The sequence below is a fragment of the Lynx rufus genome, unplaced genomic scaffold, assembly GCF_022079265.1.
Source record: "Lynx rufus isolate CCGP_SWC_20201006 ecotype Redwood Valley unplaced genomic scaffold, mLynRuf1.p SCAF_32, whole genome shotgun sequence".
NCBI lineage: Eukaryota > Metazoa > Chordata > Mammalia > Carnivora > Felidae > Lynx > Lynx rufus.
In genome coordinates this window covers 4805973-4828064 of record NW_025814848.1, presented here as the reverse complement: position 1 = coordinate 4828064, position 22092 = coordinate 4805973, and the positions used below count along the sequence as shown (strand labels likewise).

General features: G+C 51.5%; 1 protein-coding gene across 2 annotated transcripts in view; it reads right to left on the bottom strand.

Annotated features, from left to right (window-relative positions):
• SMOC2 (SPARC related modular calcium binding 2) overlaps positions 1-22092 on the bottom strand; it is a 166797-nt gene that overhangs the window by 39464 nt on the left and 105241 nt on the right. For both annotated transcript variants that reach the window (XM_047093162.1, XM_047093163.1), the window contains exons 8-9: positions 9319-9505; positions 2810-2892 (exon numbers count right to left, since the gene is read on the bottom strand). In XM_047093162.1, coding sequence (XP_046949118.1) covers positions 2810-2892; positions 9319-9505 — 270 coding nt within the window. The remainder of the gene's footprint in view (positions 1-2809; positions 2893-9318; positions 9506-22092) is intronic.

Below are 22092 nucleotides of genomic sequence, written 5' to 3'. Positions count from 1 at the left end.
CGGGAGGCTCAGTCCCCGCCCCCCGGAAGACACGAGGGCATGCGCCATCTGCACACAGCCCACGTGAACACATGCGGTGGCCGTGTCCCGCAGACAGGTGTCCGGGACAGGCTCCCTAAGGAGCTGCACAGACGGCACAGAGCTGCCCCCGGGGAAAGGCTCCGTGCCAGCAGCCCCGGGAGCAGAGCTCTGCAGGGGACGCGGCGGGTGGAGGTCACCGGGTGGATGCGTAGAGAGACGTGACAGCCAGATACCAGGACAGGAGGAACTCAGACCAATTCGCAGATGGAAAAGGGGCAGTTCAATGCCTTTGTTTAAAACTGCCGCCACCCTCGGCGTTTACCCCTCTCAGGATGCTATGACACGTCCCGTAAGGAAACTCACGGAATAAAAGAGCCCCAGTAATGACCCAGTCCTCAATAGGGGACCCGTTAGCGGGATCTTGACCTCCCTCCACACGGTAAAGCGCCAGCCTCCAAAGATGAAATCATCACTGAGCGGCAGCTCGTGAGAGCCGGGCACGTGCTCACCGCCCCACGAACCGTGGCAGTAATTGCCTGAGAGTCAACAGACCCTCTAAAAACGTGGACCGTGAGTGAGAAAATTACAGCGTGTCTTAGAAAATAAAGGGCCCTTACTGGCCTGGGCTTAGAAAGCCAGTTAAAACGAAAACTGTACCTTTTAAGAAGAAAATGCAACAGCCTCAGTGTGGCTTGAAGCGCCTGCCCACGGGCCTGCCACTGTGCTGTTCTGGAAACGTTTCTCCTCTTGACAAGAATAGCCTCTAACCTGGAGTCATTTCAAGACCTACTTGTTTTTCCCTAATAAGGAAAACTGTCTCCAAAAAATCAAAATGATTAAGTGGTCATGAGCAGTACTAAGCAGAATGTTACACGGTTTGCATACAGTGGCCTGTGTGTCTGGAGGCTGGTTTTTATTTAAGGTATGAGTGAGGGGGGGATCTCTGCGTGACAGCCCGATAACCCAGCCGAGGGGCCAGGCTGTCCAGCTGCGAGGACGCCTCCTCGCAACGTGTTCCCTGACACTCTCGAAGGTGCCGTGACGGCCGCACCAGCCAGTGAGACACCCCCGTGCTTCTCAACTGCACCCTCGGCTGCTTGCACGAGACAAACGACCATCCCCGTCTTGAACCACGAACCCGGTCGAAACCACACACGCCCTAGTTAGAGGTAGTGCAGTTCCGTATTATCAAATAAGGAAAAGGTAAGCGTCTTGGACCCTCAGAGCCAAAGTCAAACGATCTGCTTGACGTTTATGAGGCAGCATTGAGACCAGCTGAACACAGCGAGGGCTCTCCGTGCACCAAGCACTTGCTAGATTCACTGTTTCCTGTGAGGAACAGTCTTGTCCACCACGGAGGGCAAAAGATCGCACCCGACGACGGAGGGAGAGAAGGCCCTCCGGTCCGAGAACATGAGGGTGCGTGCGATTGGGCGATTCACTGAGCTCCTTGTAAGGGTAAGACACCATGTACGCACAAGGCGCTTAACTGGGAATCTGCGTGGGTGTTTGCAGCTGCACCTCTATGCCCTCCCTCCCTCCCTCCCTCCCCCTCCCAAGACGCGGGAGCCTGATCCCAGAGACACAAACAGGCAGACCACTCCCAGAGACAGACACCGTGCGATAAAAACCGTGTCTCCCACAGGCTCTTGGACCTGTGTCAAAAGACAGTGGTGGGAGCTGGGGGACAGCCCCCCACGCGGACGTCTCAGGAGAAGCGAGGGCGACGGGCAGAGCTGTTCTCACGGAGGAAGCTGCTCCTCTCCTCCCTCTGTCTTAGAAACTTCGGTTCCCAGTGCTGGCTGGGTAACAGACGCGTCTCGGTGATGCGCCAGTCTTTTCTCTCTTTATTCATAAACAGGAAAACATCTTTGCGGGTCAGAGTTTAAAGCCCTCTTCCCTGATACTAGGACAAGCAACGCAAGAACCGCATCTTCTAAGCGGAATTTTTACGGACTTTGTGTAAGGCCAAGATCAAACGTGCTCTGAGCTAAAGGACATTAGAGAAGGATTTTCATGGTCTCTGAGGCATTGGTGAAACACAATCTGGAGATACTTAGAAGAAGAAAAGAAGACCCCAATGAAATAAAACAGAACTGGCTTTGAAGCGCCACACGATGTCAGAGCTTCGTCTCTGAACTCCTTGATCTCATGACATGCGCCCGGCCGCCGAGACCCCGCCGGCTGGCACGCGGCCCTCTCCCCTAATCCCACGCAAACTCCGGGGGAGACGCGGCCCCCACGAAAGCCTTCAGGTGTACCTGTCGAAGGAATCATTTTTGCTGTATCACCGACACTTACGTGCTCTTTGCTGAAAGACACCGCCTTTTCATGAATGTATTTTCAATAATTATAACGTTTAACTCACCGCCTCTGTTTAATTCGAAACGGTTCTTTGCGACTAAACATACTCGATACAGAGATCGAGCTCATGTTTTACTAAAACCTAAACTTCAGCTCCTTGAACAGTTGATTCCATTCTAAAGCAATGTCAGAACATGACATTGACTTAATACTTTCTTTTAGGTAAAACAAAGGATCCTTTTGGTTTAGAAGTTCTGATTTTAGAGACGCCGTTCGCTTCTCGGAAAGGCCGGGTCTTAGGCTCGGCACTTCCCCTTGCCGGCCACAGGTGCTGACCTGGGCAGGTGCCCGTGTGAGCCCGTGTGAGCCCCGCCCCGCAGGTGCCCACTTGGGACAGAGCAGGAGAGATTCCTTCTCATCCTGAAGTTTCGAGAAAGCTCAGGTGCTGGGGGAGGCGTGCCCACCACGCCTCTGTGGCGCTTACCTTGCAGCGGACGGTCCTTGTACAAGTCTCTTGTTCGGGTCGGGTGAGCCCGGGCTGTGTTGTCACATTTTGGCTGCTCGTACCTGTGAGGGAACAGAAGGGAAAGCGGGTTCAGACTCAGAAGGCGGTGCTCTCCTCTGTTTCCCAGGCAGTTGTGCGACGGCCCCCGCCCTTGGACCGCAGCGCATCTGTGGCGTCCACTCCTCAGGACTGAGGACTTTCCGTGACCTCTGTGACAATTTACTGAAGTTTAGTTTTCACAGTCGGGAGGAAGGAGCACATTGCACAAGACTCCACCTCTCCGTCCAGTTTCTGGGACAAATCTTACACGGCGGCTGCCGAACACCAACCCCATCTCTTCCAGGATTTGTTACGGTTCAGAGGGGGAGGGGGAGGGGGCAGGTGAGGACAGTGGCTGTGGCCCCAGGAGAGAACGCAGACTCTCGGAAAGAACCTCCAAATTTTTTATTTATATCTGAGAGACCAACTAAATCTTAATCCAATTTATGAAGCTACTACAGGTTGTCCCTGTGTTAAGAAAGGAAGGAAAAAGGAAGGAAAGAAGAGAAGGAAAGGGATGGAAGGAAGGAAGGGAGGAAGGAAGGAAGGAAGGAAGGAGAGATGGAGGAAGGAGGGAGACAGGGAGGGAGGAAGGAAGGGAAGGAGGGAGGGAGGGAGGAAGGAAGGAGGGGAGGGAGAGAGGAAGGAAGGAAGGGAGGGAGGGAGGGAGGGAGGAGAGACGGAGGGAGGAAGGAGGGAGGCAGGGAGGGAGGAAGGAAGGGAAGGAGGAAGGGAGGGAGGAAGGGAGGGAGGAAGGGAGGGAGGGAAGGAGGGAGGAAGGAAGGAAGAAAGGAGGGAGGGAGGGAGGAAGGAAGGAGGGGAGGGAGGGAGGGAGGGAGGGAAAGAGGGAGGGAAGTAAGGGAGGGAGGAAGGAAGGAAGGGAAGGAGGAAGGGAGGAAGGGAGGAAGGAAGGAAAAAAGGGAGGGAGGAAGGAGGAAAGGGAGGGAGGGAGGGAGGAAGGAAGGAGGTGAGGGAGGGAGGAAGGAAGGAAGAAAGGGAGGGAGAAAGGAAGGAAGGGAAAGAGGGAGGGAGGGAGGGAGGAAGGGAAGGAGGGAGGAAGGAAGGAAGAAAGGAGGGAGGGAGGGAGGAAGGAAGGAGGGGAGGGAGGGAGGGAGGGAGGGAAAGAGGGAGGGAAGTAAGGGAGGGAGGGAGGAAGGAAGGAAGGGAAAGAGGGAGGGAGGGAGGGAGGGAGGGAGGAAGGAAGGGAAGGAGGGAGGGAAGTAAGGGAGGGAGGGAGGGAGGAAGGAAGGAGGTGAGGGAGGGAGGAAGGAAGGAAGAAAGGGAGGGAGAAAGGAAGGAAGGGAAAGAGGGAGGGAGGGAGGGAGGAAGGGAAGGAGGGAGGGAAGTAAGGGAGGGAGGGAGGGAGGAAGGAAGGAAGGAAGGAAGGGAAGGGGGAGGGGGAGGGAGGGAGGGAGGGAGGAAGGAAGGAAGGGAGGGAGGGGGGAGGGAGGAAGGAAGGGAAGGAGAAAGAAAACACTATGCCCGGCCCCCATCAAGTGGACAGAAAAGCGCGGAGAACGGACAGGTGGGTGGGGGCCGCGCGGAGCAGGCGCTGTGGCTGCCGCTGACGCCCCCCTCAGGAGAGCAGGTGCAGGGGTAGCTCTAGCACTGACGGGCCCCCGGGCACCTCTGCTGAGGGCTCTGATGCCAGGCCGGCAGCCGGCACTGGCCCCCCGAGGGCCTCCCGACGGCTCCTCGGGAACGTGTGTGGGAGCACCGGCAGTGGAGGCCCAGGCCGCAGGGAGGACGGCCCCCGTGCAGCGGGGCCTCTACCTGCGGGACCTGCCTCCCTGAGCGCCCATGCGGTCAGCCGGGTCTGGAAAGGGTCTTGGACACTGTGAGCCGGGGGAGGGGACGTAGGAGGAATGTTCCGGACTGAACCCTGCTGACTTTCAGGGAAGTGATCGAGGCCCCACCGTCCATTCTGCCGTGGCCTCCTTCCTCGCTCCGGGAGGAAGGGGCGGGGCACCACGTTTCCTTCTTACAGGTCACTCACTTCAGGTTCCTCTTTCTCTTCGCTGTTTTGTTTTCCCGCCACAGGGAACAAAAAAAACTCAAGCGTCTCCCCGGTGCCCAGTCCGGGGCGGGGGGACGACCCGCTGCGGCCGGAAGCGAGCGCCAGGGGGAACCCGCGCCCCCCACCCCCCACCCCGAAAAGTCTCTTTGATGCCACAGAAGTCAACACTCACCCACACAAACGAAACAGACTTTTCAAAACGTTGATTTTGAACCTGAAGCGTCCCCCACGCACTCAGGCGCACAGTTAAGCTGTCACATTCACACTCGCCTGGAACGCAGTGGGGTTCGGCGTCGACGGCAGCGGGCCCACAGTCACGAGACCCCGAGCACAGGCAAGGGGACCCGCCTCAAGCAGGGTGGCCCCCACACTGGAACCGCAGCGGGCACAGGGGAGCCAAAATGCACCCAGAGAGAGCGAGCGGAAGAAGCCAGCGGTCGGAGGGACTGCTGCTAAGCTCCCGTTCTCACGGGTGACGTTTGCAGAACTCGCGGTCTCTATCGCAGGCTCCGGTCCGTGTCCGCGGGCTGGAACAGGTTGGAGCCGGTGCCCGTGTGAGAACTGACACCACCACAGCTGACGGCCGTGGGAGGAGCCGAGCTAGTGCCCCCACCGCTGACGGGACAGGTGGGAGCTGGGGACGGAACTCCCGGTGGACAGTCAGGTGCCCGGCCACTGAGGGCACGTCCTGTTTGCAGGAGTATCGGGGGGTGCCCCTCGGGGACAGCCGCGGGCCGCTCTGTGGGGTCAGAGGCTAACCCATGACGTGGACCCTGTGCGGAGCCTCCGCGTGGCAGTCCCCCGCTCCGAGCCTTTCTTTGAAGCGGCCTGGAAGCCAGCCACGCTCGTCCTTCCAGCTTGGTTCCAGGTTTCCCTGGAGAGCTCTTAAGAATCCTACACGTGTGGATTCAAAAACGTATACTTAAATGACAGCATTCTGCCTCTTTTAAGAGGATGGTGACACGCCGTAACTTGCGGAAATGGCGATCTCAAGGAACAGAATTAACGCCTTTGAAGTCTCAAGTAAAAACAAATCTCCAATTCAGTGTTTACGCCCCTCACATTCTTTTCAATAGCGTTTCGCTCACTTGTGCGAAGTAAAAATGAGCATCTCTGGACTGTCTGCTTGCCCGTCAGATACCAGGCTCTCCGCTGGGGAGAAGGGTGATTTCGCGTGCACTTGGCCAGGGACAGAGTCGGGCTCTGGGGTTGGGAATGGGGGGGCTGCCCTACTGCGAGGTAAGGACAGCCTGAAGTCTGGGGCCCCTGGGTGGCTCAGTCAGGTAAGCGTCCGACGTTGGCTCAGGTCACGATCCTACGCTTCGTGAGTTCGAGCCCCGCGTCAGGCTCTGTGCTGACAGCCCGGAGCCCGGAGCCTGCTTCGGATTCTGTGTCTCCCTCTCTCTGCCCCTCCCCTGCTTGCACTCTGTCTCCCCAAAATAAATAAATATTAAAAAAAAAGAAAAGAAAATAACAGCCTGAAGTCCAATGGCAGATGGGTGAATGCTTCATCGGCCATCAGGAAGTGAAAGACAGCTGGCTCTGCTCTGGGAGCTAACGTAGAAGCCGGCCACCAGCCCGATCCACGCTTAGTGGGATAATCGGATGGCCCACTCAGCTCTCCCCACTATGAGGCAGGGGCCGGCTGGAACCCGCCCCTCTCCTCCCAGATCCCACTGGACCACGCAGGGCGTGGGCTCACGCGGGTGCCCGGGCCCCGGCCCACAGGGAATCACCACTCTACAGCCAAGATGCCAGTTCTGACACCGAAAGGCAGGAGAACCAAGAGGCACGTCGGCGCGTGGCCCAGCCCGATTCCGCCCCGATGATCATCCGAACCAGAAATTCTGTGCTGGACGGAAGCCACTCTCCACGCTGGCAGGCAAACACGTACTTCTACTGTCCCCGGCCCCAACATCCGGGAGTTTTCATTACCTTGCCTGGTGAGACGAGGAAAAGGGAGCTACCTGGCTTATAATGACGGTGCATTTTATTTCTATGCCTTCTCTCTGTCTTGGAGCTTTAAATTACTCTTCCTGTCGGCAAATATAGAGGATAACTGAGGGAAAAAAACGTGCACCATCTACACAAATATACAGCGAAACTACAAAGTATCTCTCTGGAACTGCTTGTTTCAGAAAATCATGAGAAAATAGCATCGATGCGACAGAAAGAGGACTTTCTTTCTGCAGGCTTCCTGCCCAGTCACAGTACAGCCAGTCGTAGATGTGGGTGAGGCTGGCCTGCAGCTTATCAGATATCCCTTAAGGTGGATAATTTTGATTTCCCAACATCCATGCCTCTCTAGAGATCAGTCTAAACCAGGTCCATTTTTCAGGCCAGTCATGGGTTTGCCCGTGGTCGTGCGATCCAGTTCTGGCCAACAATCCATGAATTGAATTTGCTAGGTAACGTTTAGGGAAGGTTGTTTGGACTCCCGGTAAAGAAATGGTCTGTGTATCCTCTGAGCACTGTGGTGTCTGGATGAGATGCCCGGATGCCTGCAGCCATCTTATGACCATGAGAAGAGTCCATTCAAGGGTAAAGACAACACAGCGAGGATGTCAAAGTAAAGACCTGGGAGATCCTGTGTCATCAGGCACATCACCAAATCATAGCGCCAACTGAAATGCAGCTTTCTTCATCTCTGTGATTCTCACCTGAGGTAAACGCAGCCCCTCACCGTTTATGTCCACGGATGGAGGATAGACGGATGGACAGATGCACGGATGTACGGGCGGGTGGAGGGATGAGACAGAAATGCGGGCATCCAAAGGGTCTTCCTCACTGGGTTTAATTTAATGCTGTTTCTTGAAAGTCAAAGTTCTAAGAGGGAGGTACTCCCTTCTGGAGGCAAATTCTGAGAAAATGAGAACTTGACGCTCTCCTCCCTGAAGTTTTTGAAGCCACGATAAAGTCTGGGCAGAAAGAAATCAGGACAGATGGGAGGGAAGAGGGGTTCCTACATTGCTTGTCCGATTATGATAAAAATGCATACAGGTCCCCTAGGGACGACACCGTAAACCCTGGTCCGGTCGTCTCAGGGCCAATACGAGCAGTTCTGGTTTCGACAGCATAAGGATTTCCATTGGCCGGTGTGAACAAAGCCTCTCCCGGCGAACCTGGCCCCCGATTCTGGAGGTGTGGCCGAGGGGCCATCAGGGCAGCAGCACAAGCCCTGGCCTGGGGAGCAAAGGCCCTAACCTAAATGCACAGTGAACAAGCCTGAGTTCTAAAGGCAGAAATACTGCTTCCTGAGAAAGGTTTCTTAGGAAACAGTCCCTACACACACGGGCACGGGAACCAAGACAAAGCACTCACGCCAACACCCTAAACAGATTTACGTTCTTCTCAAGCCGGGCAGGGCACACTTGTGTGGACGCTCTCCTGCGGCAGCCGTGTAGTCGCCGAACCCCACTCGCCGGCCTGCAGGCCTGGGCGGGGGTCTGCTCTGGGCGGGCACAGAAGGCGTGTGGCCGGAACGGGTGACTCGCTGGCCACCAAGAACCGGCTTGAATGCTACCGTGTTCTTCCAATTTGACCCCTGCTTGTCCCAGACGGGGACCAGGTGTGGGCGCACTGCACGTCGACCAGACGTTTGCGGGCTGGTCACCTGTCCTTCGGCCGCCTTCCTCCCCTAAATGTCTCGTGGTCACCCTTGAAAGACTGGGGGAAATCATTCCGGAAGCATCAAAACGCTCATGCCTAGGTGCTAGATATGAAACCAGCGGCCGAACTGGATGACTTTTGAAATATTTTTGTACATTGGTGAACTATCTTACCAATCTACGAAAATTCAAACTCAATTCACGTAACAAAGGACTGCAAACACGTCTTCACTCATGTCTATCCCAGTTCCAGGAGCAGTTCGTCCGCTTCGGGCGCGATGACGAAACCGCCTGGCTCAAACTCACACACAATACGAGGGAGTAAACGTTTCTGCATCTCAGACCCTTGAACAGCTCTTGCTGAGCTCGCTGTCTTGATTTCATGCTAAAGAAAGCCATTTGGAAAAAACACACAGAAAAAAGAAAGCCATTCGGGGCGATCGGTTCTTTCGGCTTAGAAAACGCGGGGCTCCCCGTGCCACGGGCAGAGCAGGGGAAGCCGCCGTGGACACGCGGCGCATTCTGCCGCCCACCCTGCTGGATACCGAGCCCGCTTCCCCGACTGCAGCCGGCCGGAATCGGGGCCCGGAGGCCTCAGGCGTCACCGCTCCCCGCTGCGCGCTGACAGCTCCCGGGGGCCGTCGGAGGGGCAGCGTGCTCCAGGTGCCGACGGCCGGAGCCATTCGTGTCCGCGGCGGCCCCGCGGCGCTGTCCGGACAGCAAAGCGAGGTCTGGGGCCGGGCACCCGCGACGGCGGCACCCACAGCAGGCGCGCCTTCCCTGGCCTCCCGCCCGCGCCTCCCGGCCCGCGGGCGCAGCGCTACCTGGTGGACGTGCCGGGGATGGGGCGTCCGGTGTCCACGAGGACGCACCAGCAGTAGCCGGTGGACGGGTGGCACTGCACCGGCTTGTAGAGCCCGCCGTGGGCGCACTCCGGAATCACCACGTTGTCGTTCTTGGGCTGCCTGGCCTCTTCCAGGGCCGACTGCTGCTCCTGGTCGCAGGAGGACACTGGGGACAAAGGACAGAGGCGTGAGCGCGGTGGGTCCCTCGCGGGGCCCGCGGGTGCGACCGGAAGGCTGCAGGAAGCCGGGGAGGCAGGGGCAGAGGCTGGCCAGTCGGAGGGGGGCCGGGTCAGCAGGGCTCAGGGAGGCACGGTGGGCCCAGGTGACCGGCAGCCACCTGTTAAAGGAGGGGCGGCTCCGGGTGCACGACAATCCGGACGGCAGCGTCGGCCTGTGGGCCCCCACCCAGGTTTCAGTCCAGGTTGTAAAAACTGAGGCCGTTTGTCAGTATTTGCAAACTTACTTTGGTTTTTTTTTTTTTTTTTTTTTTTTTTTTTGCAAATCAGTGCTGGACCTATAATTATCAATTAGTTGCTACTTCTTTCAATTTTGTCACCAACTTTTATTTAAAGGACGTGAAAGCACACAAGCCCAGCCTATGTCCGAGCACGGAGGAACCCAGTCTCGGCAGACGGCGGGCCCGGGGCCACACGGCTGCGACAGCCACAGGGCGTGTCCACGGCACACGATGGCACCGGTGACTGTGGAAAATGCTTGCTGTTAACGGTGACAGAGGCACAATCTCACGGCATCCACCGCTCACGTAACAAGCAGCTTCTCGTAGGGTTTTCCAAGGGCTAGACCTGCCCTAATTCATCTCATGGGCTTAGGCAGCCATTTGGCAGATGAGAAAACAGAGGCACGGATAAGCCACTTGGGGAAGGCCACGCGGCTAGGAAGGGGCAGACCCAGAGCTCAGATCCAGACCCATCAAACTCAGAAGCACAAGGTCTGACCGGTTTGTCAGCCTGCACCCCTCCGGCCTCCGGGCAGATGCGGTTCTCGCGCCCCCTGTGTGACACTGACTTCAATATCCCTCCTGGGGGCACCAGGGGGGCTCTGTAGGTAAACCGTTCGACTCTGGATTTCGGCTCATGATCTCACAGTTCGTGAGTTTGAGCCCCACGTTGGGCTCAAAGTATGGAGCCTGCTTGGGATTCCCTCTCTCTCCCTCTCTCTCTCTGCCCCTCCCCTGTTCATGCACACACTCTCTCTCTCTCTCTCAAAATAATTACATATTTACAAATAAATAAATAAGCCATCTGGAAAACAGTATGGAGGTTCCTCAAAAAAGTTAAAAACAGAACTACCCTACAATCCAGCAACCACACTACTAGGTATTTATGCAAAGAATACCAAAACACGAGTTCAAAGGGATACATGCCCTTGGATGTTTATAGCAGCGTTATCGACAATCGTCGAATGATGGAAAGAGCCCAAGGTGTCGATCGATGGATGAACGGATAAGGAATATGTGGTACATATACACAATGGAATACTACTCGGCCATAAAAAAGAATGGAATCTTTCCGTTCCGTTTGTAACAACGTGGATGGAGTTAGGATGTATTATGCTCCGTAAAATACGTCAGTCAGAGAAAGACAAATATCAGATGATTTCCCTCACATGTAGAATTTAAGACACAGAGAGAATGAACACGGGGTGAGAGAGAGACAGGAGAACCAAGAACCAGACTCTCAACTACGGAGAACATACTGACGGCCACCAGAGGGAGGTGGGCAGCAGGTGCGACCCGGGTGCTGAATCACTATATCGTACACCGGTGGTTAACTAACCCGAACTTAAATGAAGATGCGGAGGACAAACAGCTCTGCAAGCAAGCCGACTGCACGGGGCTATCCGCACTCCAGCACCCCCACAAGGTGAGTGCGGTCTACTCCATAATCCTCAGAGGGTAAGGAACTCGAGCCCAGCAAAGTAAAGCCCGGGGAGCACTTTATCCTTCGCTGTAAAGTCACACACGGTTTGAAATACAATCTAGAAATAGTCAGCATATTCCAAACACTCCTGTTCTGGATAATTCCGGCCTAAACACAAAAGGGTAAAAATTAACACCGGCAAATTAAATCTCCCTCCTCCCCCATTTTAAAGAATTCCAGGGGCGCCTGGGTGGCGCAGTCGGTTAAGCGTCCGACTTCAGCCAGGTCACAATCTCACGGTCCGTGAGTTCAAGCCCCGCATCAGGCTCTGGGCTGATGGCTCGGAGCCTGGAGCCTGTTTCCGATTCTGTGTCTCCCTCTCTCTCTGCCCCTCCCCCGTTCATGCTCTGTCTCTCTCTGTCCCAAAAATAAATAAAAAAACGTTGAAAAAAAAAATTAAAAAAAAAAAAGAATTCCAAATGTGTGCGCCTGTCTGCACTTTGTCTTCGCAGTGGGCTTTCTCCGGGAGGGCCTCTGACCACTCAGCCGAGGCCCCTCGAGCGGACATGCGGAGACCCGGCCACTCACCCCCTGACCCCAGGAGGCTCGAGGTCAAGGCCGATCACAGAAGTGTCGGAGGTGGGACCGGTCAGGCTCTCACTCACGGAATCACTGCAGAGAACAGAGCCCTGTGTCACCGGTCACATACGTGGCTAACGAACGGTAGGGCGGCTCCGGGCCCCCCAGGGCTGGGGGCCCTCTCCCCCTGAGCTGCCCTGAGGGACCCCAGGCCCACAGCCCCGGGAGCACACCTGTCCTCCGCCTGAGCTCTCTGTGGAATCGAGCAATGGCATTCTTTTGCCTTCGCATTTCTCCAAAGGAAACGGAGAGAACAATGCCTTGAGTGGATATAAAATCTTTATAGCACTTTCCTGCTTATGAAGCGATTTTCCATAAACCACGCTTTAGTCTGTTCGGAACCAGCTGACTGCAGTTCACAGGGACTTTGCGACTGTCGACGTAACATCGAGCAGGTGGGACCGCCGAGAAGCTGAGAAAGAACGTGCCGTGGGGGACCAGCACCCAACTCAGGGGGCCCCACGAGGATGAAAGAGGTTAGATGCATGAGCGGAGCACGAGGACCGTGCTTCCCAAGTGTCAGCTGGGATGGCCTGGCACCTAACAGGCCCTCGAGGAACTGCTCTTTTTCTTTTTAATTTTTTTTTTAACGTTTATTTATTTTTGAGACAGAGAGAGACAGAGCATGAACGGGGGAGGGTCAGAGAGAGAGGGAGACACAGAATCTGAAACAGGCTCCAGGCTCTGAGCGGTCAGCACAGAGCCCAATGCGGGGCTCGAACTCACGGACCTCGAGATCGTGACCTGAGCCGAAGTCGGCCGCTTAACCGACTGAGCCACCCAGGCGCCCCTAGGAACCACTCTTTAGATGATAAGCGGTTCTGGTATCGACAGTGAGAGAAGGACCCAGGTTGCAGCGCCTCTGGCCACTCCATTTACAACATGAGGACCCTCATGTGTGGAATTTCGTGACTTGTCCCTTACCGACTGTATTGCCAAATGCTAGGAGACTTGTTAAAAACCATACGAATTTCCGTGTAACCCCTCGAAAAAAACATTAACATGTTGCATTTCAGACCCTCCTCTGTGTTCCCACTAGAAAGTGCTTTCCCTGCCGTGGCCTCCTGGGCCGGACGCAGACCCCTGAAACCGGATGAGCACGACTGCGGCTTCATCAATCAGCGTATCTGTCCGGGTGGACATTTTGTAGGATAATCAGAGAGGCCATAGATCATTCCAACGTCACAGTAGATGCCAAAATCACGGTCACGACCAAGAGGGAGAAGGAAAACCCTGGTCTCTGGGTGCACAGCACACTTCCTGTTCCCAACAGCCAGTGCTCTGGTCCCAGTACAGAAACCCTGGCACCCAGAAGGTCCTAGCGCCAAGCACAGAAGCGGCCCGATCAGCCCCGAGACCAGGGTGCAGACTCCTGCCCCGGGCCCAGCCGTGCCTACTTGGGTGCCGTGTCCCTGGCACGTGAACACAGAGGAGGCCGGTAGAAGGTCTCCGCGGGACTGTCCAGACCACAGGAACCCACTCCGGGACCCTGGGGAACACTTGGCTGTGCAACTCCCACTCTTCGAGGCCTCCAAGTATTTCCAAAAATCCCCTGTGGCTCCAGTTACCCAGAATCAGAGTCTTTTGGCTGTAAATTAAGTCCTTTAAGCAACAATGTTCTGATCCTAAAATAGCCCAACATTAGGATCGGGCATTTGGTTTTCATTTCAACAATAACACTCCAACGATCGGGGTACCCGATGCACCTAGCTGAAGATCCCATCAGGCACCGTTCCGGGTGCCGGCGAGGCGACCCACGCGGTGCGGGTGATTTCCAAAGATGTAATTCATCTCTAATCCACAACAACAACTCACGGCCACTGCGTCTCTTAGAACACCACCACGCAGTTCTGTAAAATTTCAGTCTGTTCCCTGTAAGTTCTGTCCTCTTCTGCATACGCTAGAGTTCGCTCAGCAAATACACAGCTCCATAAATAAAATCCATCCACGCTCACACGGTCATCATAAGGAAGCTTTCGCTCCAACCACAACTTGGAAACTGGCAAGAAGAAAAGGGCAGTGATTGGCACTTGTGGCCCGCATTGCCCCGTGAGTCACTTGAGACCATGAGAAGTCACTAAAACCCTCAGAGCAGTTAGCCCGTGACTACAAGGACTCACACACTTGGGAGAAGAGCTGGTTCCCAGCACGCACCCCTGGAAAACACACTGCTCACTGTGAGCGTCCACTTGGTTCCTTTTCAGAAGTTTTATTAGTGAACAGAATTTATGGTGTGATTATCTGGGCACAAAATACTTCTCAAGCTCCATCCGAGGACACTCTGTATCTATAGAAATGGTTCTGGGAAATTCTCGAAATGTCCCTTTGGAGTATTTTATTTCATATTTGAAGGTTCATCGCAAGCAAAGTAAGATCAAGTCAACAATCTCTTATAATTTGCCAAGAACGTTGTAAAATACAGAAGACGTTATAGCTGAGTCAGAAGAAATTTCGTGTTTGTGGCATAAACATCCTGGCCAGTTAGAAATGTTAAATGAAGCAATTTTATTTGGTAAATCTGGCTCCATGTGGGGAACTCAAACTTGTTGGAGAAATGCAGCTCTGCGTTCCATTGCTAAGGGCCATGATGCAGGAAGAAGGCCTTTAGACAAACCGATGACAACCCCTGGGAACAGAGGCTCAACAGAAACTTGCTTTCTACTTTGGAAAGTGGCTCTCCCTCCCGAAGGCAGCACCAGCCCCAGGGGACCTGACCTCGGCTCACGCTGGGGCCACAGGGAGATGACACAGACACCCTTTGTTCATAAAGGGCATGAAGCACTTGCAAGTGGAGATAAACACGGAACAAAGCTTATTTTACCACAAATCCAGAAACTTGCAAACACTGAGACACAGAAGCAGGGCTTTAAAAGGGCCCCACAGAAATAGGTTTCAAGGAAGGCCCGGAAACACGTGGAGGGAGGCCCCATAAAGCATTAGGAAAGGAGGTGCCCAGGGAGGGGCGCCCGGGTGGCACAGTGGGTTAAGCATCCAACGTCGGCTCAACTTTGGCTCAGGTCATGACCTCATGGTCCATGAGTTGGAGCCCTGGGTCGGGCTCTGTGCCGACGATCCTGTCAGCACAGAGCCTGCTTGGAATTCTCTCTCCCTCTCTGCCTCTCCACTGCTCTCTCTCTCTTCCTCTCAAAATAAATAAATAAAGGAAAGAAAGAAAGAAGGAAAGAAAGAAAGAAAGAAAGGGAATAGTAAACTCCCAGTGCAGCTGTGGGGGCGATGGGACAGGATGGGATGGCTGTTCTGAGCCAGGATGATGTCATTAGGGAAAAGGTCAGGTTCAGGAGTAGGAGTCAGGCCCCCAGCTTTCCTCGGCCCCTCAACCTCTTGTCTGACCAACTTTAGCAAAAATCTAATCCTCATTTAAGCCCATCCTGCCTCCCAGGAGGACTGTGTGACCGAATGGCACAACACCTACAAAGTCATAGTTTCTACACAAACTTGGGAATATTATTAATGTTGAGCACAAGGTTTACAGAACCCATCGGGCACAGAGACACAGAGATAAGAGGTCCTATAAAGAACTAGACGCGCAGCCCCAAAGAAAATTTAGATACTTTCAATACCATCCACGTAGAGTTTTTCAATCACATATTCAAGCATCAGAAAGGGGAAATCCGAGAGCGCTATTTCTGCCACGCGTCCATCCAGCACTTTCTGTGTCTGGCCACGGGGACGCCTCTCGACCCTCCAACCTGGCATATACAACCCGTCATGCCGGCAAAGCTCAACATCCTCCACAAACAAGCAGCCTTCCGTTCAGTTTGTCGAGTCCGTTCTCATCCAGGCCTCGGGCTCTCGGTACTCTAGATGGCTCTCCTCTCGCCATGGCTTCGTGGCACACCATGCTGATACCGTGAGCCACTTGACCCAACATAACTGTGGTGACTGCACCGCTCTCTCTTCCACAATCCATTGCATCTACGCTTGTGCGGTTCCAGGCAGGTGCATTTGTGCCCGACTCCACGTGCTTGCCAATGTGTGTGGCTCAATGTGTGGCCTCCCGGGCCACGCACCCCGTGCCGAGCAGATTCCTCAGAAGTAATTAGCACTTTGGAGGTAATCTGCCTCAGTCCTTTTTCATGAAAATATTAAAGTAGAAACATGAGTGCAACGCCAACTTGTCTCTGTAAATTTCCATTTCTACAGTCGTATAACCACTCTGTGTTTTTAGAAAACGACCTCTGCAGATTTGGCTGGATTAAAAAAAATTAGTTAGCTTTTAAAATTATTTTATCTCCCAAACCATCAATAGATTTCAGTGACTTATAATGTGTCTGAAAGTGTGTTCAAATAATCTGACGACCAGAGGGAAGTCAGATTATAACAAATGGCTGCAGGACATTTTTGAACTTAAAGAAAAAAAAAAGCACTTAATTAATGATCTCATCAAGTACGCCCCACTTGATTTTTAGTATGATGATGCCCCAAATGCATTTAAAGAAATTACATCCATTCCAAAAAACAGACAGACAAGAGACCTTTGGGTTCGGCCATATTTCATGGGTATGTAGGCTGCAGCAGTAAGTTTTGGCTAGCTCACCTTCCAAGAGTTTCACGTTAATATTTAGGGTTTCGCTGCTTACTTTTCGACAGGCACAGAATCCTGGGAAGCTTTCTCAAAAGCAAAATATTTGAAGCTGTTGCCCATTGGGTGCCCACCACCACAGATGCAGAATTGTAACACCAGCAGGTCAACAGGCGGTTCCAGTCCTCTTCTTGATTCTGAGTTTCCTCTGTTCCGCCCTTAGCTGTCAGCACAGTTTGCAAGGACGCTACTCCAGGTCCCAAATTCTCCACAACAGGGTTTCCGTTGTTTGTGTCGTGGGGGCGAGTGATGCCCAGATGGTGGGTCGTTGGATGGTTATGATTGTTCTTTGTAAAGGGACCCTGTGTCCCTTTATCCACATGATAATCTGCTCTTGGAACATTCTGTTTTCCCAGACACACCTCATATTAAAGAATCACATAAATTTGCTATTCAACAGCAGCCAACGCCGTAAGGGTTCTTCAGAAACGATTTGCAAGTATTGAAAGTGTGCCCATACGTTACCCTAATGGCTCTTGCTTATTGTATTTGCATTAATTCGTATTCAGTTTATACTGACAGATTCTATTTTCCATTTACTCTCATTTAGTTCTATAAAGGAAGAGACAATGAGGAAAATTTAATTTTCAAAGTCAGCATCGTTACTTAAATCTCTGGCAATCCTCCCCAAAATATGGCAGGTTGCATGATGTGAAGTAGAGAAGACTGAATAAGATATGAAGAAACACAGAGTCAAGACTGCTTTATCCGACCTGGCTTTAGGGAAGTCATGTAAATGATGGGATCGCTTGCCACGTAGTATCACACCAGTCTAACTGCCTCCTGAGATGGTCAGAGGAGCTAATGGAATAATATATGAGTGTATGTAGAAAGAAGGATAAGGCGTCTTTCAAAATTGAAAGACTATTTAAAATACTAGAGGGGCGCCTGGGTGGCTCGGTCGGTTGAGCGTCCGACTTCGCCTCAGGTCATGATCTCGCGGTCTGTGAGTTCGAGCCCCGCGTCGGGCTCTGTGCTGACAGCTCGGAGCCTGGAGCCTGCCGCGGATTCTGTGTCTCCCTCTCTTTCCCTCCCCCACTCATGCTCTATCTCTCTCTCTCTGTCAAAAATAAATAAACATTAAAAAAAAATTTTAAGAAAATACTAGAAATAATACTCAGTAACTCCTTTAGATGTTTTAGTAACATTATACCCTAAATGCAAATGTTTTCAGTTACAGTAAAACTATCCATTTTTATGCAAAGAAAACTTAGGTGTTATACTTCTTAAGGTGCATTACTTCATTCACTAAATGGCAAAACGCACAGAAAACTGGTATTAGAAGAAAACTTTCTCTATCTGATAAAAAGTATATATATTTTATTTTCTTAATTTTTTAAAGTTTACTTATTGATTTTGAGAGACAGAGAGAGTGAGCAGGGGAGGAGCAGAGAGAGAGGGAGCAAGAGAATAACAAGCAGGCTCTGCCCTGTCAGCGCAGAGCCTGATGCAGGGCTTGAACTCACGAACCGGGAGATCATGGCCTGAGCTGAAACCAAAAGTTGGACACTTAACCAACTGAGCCACCGGAAAAGCATATATTTTAAAAACACACAGCTAACATCAGATTTAATGATAAAAGACTTAATGCATTCACTCTAAGATTGGAAATTGTGTCAACACTCCTACTTGTCGTTATATTGGGTGTCCTGGGCAACGTATTAAAGATAAGAAATAGAAACACAGAAAGATTGGGGGGGGGAATGTAGTAGAACTTTCTCTAATCACACATGACAGAATTATGTACGTAAAAAGAATCTAAAACATCTACAAAGAAAAAACTGCTAGAATTAATAAGTGAATATAGCAAACCCTCAAGATACAATGTCAATATGCAAAAATCACCTGTCTATGTAGTAGCAAGGAATAACTAGAAAAGACCATTTTTAAAAGGCATTTCCAATAACATGAAAAACATGAAATAAGTTTATGAAAAGATGTGCAAGACATTGAAAAAGCACTGCTGAGGGAAATGAAAGGAAACAATACAAGTGGAGAGAGATGTACCATGTTCATGGACCAGAAGACTCAGTGATGTTATAATGTTCATTCTTCCCAGACTGTCTGTGGTTTCAACATAATGTCCAACAAATCCCTAAGATGCTCTCTTGTGTAAATTGGCATTTTCATTCTAAAATGTATTTGGAAAATCAAAAGACCGGAAATATCCAAAGCACTCTTTTGAAAGAACAAAGTTGGAGGACTAATATTGCTGCATTTTAAAGGTCATTATAAAGCTGCCTCTCCAACAGTATGTGACTGGAATCAAGATAGCTAAATAGATAATGGGAAAAAATAAAGACTTCATAAACAGACCCCAGGATACATGTTCAATTGATATTTAACAAGGCACCAAAGCAATCCAAAGAGGGAAAGTCTTTTCAACAAATGATTCTAGAACAACAGGCTATCTACGCTCCAAAAAAAAAAAAAAAAAAAAAAGTCTAAAGTACACCACACACAACAATTTATTTGAAAAGACTTCGAAATCTCAACATAAAAGCTAAACACTATAAAGCATCTAAAGAAAATACGTGAGCCTGTGTTTGTGACACTGGGTTAGACACTTTTTAGGTCCGATATAGAAAGCCTTAAGTACAGAAGAAATATGTAGTAAATTAGACTCTACTAAAACTGAAAATATATACTCACCAAAACACACCAAGAAAAAAGTAAAAGGCCAGGCCACGGACTGTGAGAAAATGTCCCTAAGGCATACATCCGACAAAGATTCAGGCTATGTAAAGGACTCCTACAGATTAATAAAGAAAGATGAAGAATTAAATTGGGCAAATATTTGAATAGAAACTTCAAAGATATGTGACTGAACAATACACACTTGAAAAACGGTCTAGGACTATGTGTCACTAGACTGGCTCAAAGTAAAAATCCAAAGCCAAGGGCTGGGACTCTCACACAAATCAAATGATAGGAACGCTTTAGAAATCTACTCTTGGGTAAATACCCAAGAGTAATGGATAAAACATCCATAAGATAACGTATAAGAACATATATGGCACCTTATTTGTAAGAACCCCGACCTGGAAGCAATTAAAATATCCATTAAGTGGAAAGTGCACAAATTGTGGAGTATGCATACAACATGCAATTATGCATACAAAGTATAGAGAATAAATGGGTAATATAGATAATCAATAAGGATGAATCTCAAAACTATTATAATGAGCAAAACAGAAACAAGGGGGCATACAGTGCATTATTCCATTTATATGAAATTCTGGCCCAGGTAAGAGTAACACAGAACCATGAGATAATGGAAATCAGAACAGTAGTTGCCTCTAAGAAGGCGCTGACCCAGAAGGGCCTGAGGGAGCTCGCCCGGTGATGGAGACCTTCTCTGTCTTGAAGGATGTGACTTCCATGGGCATTCCTGCTTGCCAGAGCTAAGCTCATCTCACTGAGCACCACGGTCTGTGTATCTCACCGTATAAAAATATCCTCAATAAACAAACTGATACCTAAACGAATCTTCAAAAGTTTTCAAAATCAGAATAAAATAGGGGGTGCCTGGGTGGCTCAGTCGGTTGGGCGTCCGACTTCAGCTCAGGTCATGATCTCACGGTTCGTGGGTTCAAGTCCCACGTCGGGCTCTGTGCTGACGGCTCGGAGCCTGGAGGCTGCTTGGGATTCTGTGTCTCCCTCTCTCTCTGCCCCTCCCCTGCTCACGCTGTCTCTCTCTGTCTCTCAACAATAAATAAATGTAGGGGCGCCTGGGTGGCTCAGTCGGTTGAGCGTCCGACTTCGGCTCAGGTCATGATCTCACGGTCTGTGGGTTTGAACCCTGCGTCGGGCTCTGTGCTGACAGCTCAGAGCCTGGAGCCTGCTTCGGATTCAGTGTCTACCTCTCTCTTTGCCCCTCCCCTGCTCATGTTCTCTCTCTCTCTCTCTCTCTGTCAAAAATAAACAAACATTAAAAAAAAATTAAATAAATAAATAAATAAATAAATGTAAAAAGAATTTTTTTAAATTAAAAAAAAGAATAAAATAGGAACTCTAAGAGACGAGAAAATATTGGTCACAGTTTTATTGGCAACACATTGTTTTTTTAGCGTGTCTTATGAAGGGTGGTACCTCAATTCAATGATGTGCAAACCAAGTGTGAAAGCCCACAGTCAGTCCCCAGCAAGTGGCACTTAACGAAAGCTTCGTCTCCTCCTCCTTTTTTCCAAGAGGACTTGGTGTGCACGCTGTCTACAAAACAAAGAACTCTGACCATGAAATGCGGCATAAAGAAAGGACAGAAGCACCTACAGGCCGAGTGACTCTACATGTGCAGCGGTAGCTTTGTCCACAATGGCTCTTGGGCCTCCAAGGACTGACTTAACCGGCTGAAGAAAGTTTCCCTTAAAAGCTGTGCGTAAGACCCGCAGAAAGTCTGTTTGGCCCCGTGTCCAAAGGGTCCTGATTAATCTGTAAGAGCCTCCAAGTTATAAGCGGTTTTCCCGTCTGATCGGATGTATCACATGAACAACCCCTGCGTCCACCCCTCCTCTTTGCTTCCTGGTACCGTCCTCACTGTTCTGCTTCAGGGTCCTCTGCTGGCCTGAAATCTCACTACTATTGGCTGGCCCGACTCCCAAGATCCCGTGGGCCTGCCACACGGCTCTGACGTGCGTGGACTAGAGTTTGTTTACTCCTGATGGCCTCTGCCAAGTCCCAGTTACCACCGCAACCGCAGCCCGGAAGGCTAGAAATGCCTGTCTCCTCAGCCGATTCCCACCCTCGTCCCCGACTGTGCCTCACATCCTCCAGGGCCTCCCACTTAGGAGAATTACACACTAACCTCGGGACTCAACAGATGACCTTGCTGGCCCGTCCTTGCTCCCTCCCCGTCGCCAGCACTTCCACACGGGCAGGGCGTCACGTTGGGTCCAAACACGTGAGCTCCCTGGCTCAGAGGACGTCTGCAGGCATCAGACAAGCTGGGGCTGGACAGGTGCATGGAACCGCTTCCCTCACCCCTACTCTTGCTCCGAGAAGAACATTCTCCCCTTCTCACTCGCACAAGGAGGAGGAGACACGTGGGGCAGAGCCCAGCCAAGATCAGCAGGTGCGTGAGAAACAAACACTGATCGCTGATTCCCACGAACATTCTGGAGTTATTTCTTGCGAAGCAGTAGCTCTCTGACACGACAGTCATTCCAGCATAAGCTTCCAAAACCAGTATCTTCTACTTTTTTTTTTGCCTCTCCTTACAGTATTTTCAAAAGTCACCCCCCAAATACTCCTAATTAAGATACCAAATATCTTACTTCTCCAAGCATTTGGTCACATTCCCTCATTAGCTTATGACCCCTGTTTTAATGTGCATACAATTAACCACAGGTTCACTGAACAGACCTGTGCTCAGCAAACGTGGTGTGTGGGGCACTGGGCCACACACGAGGATGCAAGTGGCTGTAGAGGGAGGGTCCCCAACAAAAGGTGGACATGCAGGGCAGCAGGGGCCAGACTGAGGGACCCCTGAGCCAGGTTCAGGGGTTCCCACAGCACGGGAAGCCTCGTAAGATTTTCAAGACTGCTACGATCGCAGCTGTACTTTAGGAACCCTGGTGGCAGGCTTCTAGAGGACCGACTTGAGGCTATCTTACATTACCTTACCTACTAGGG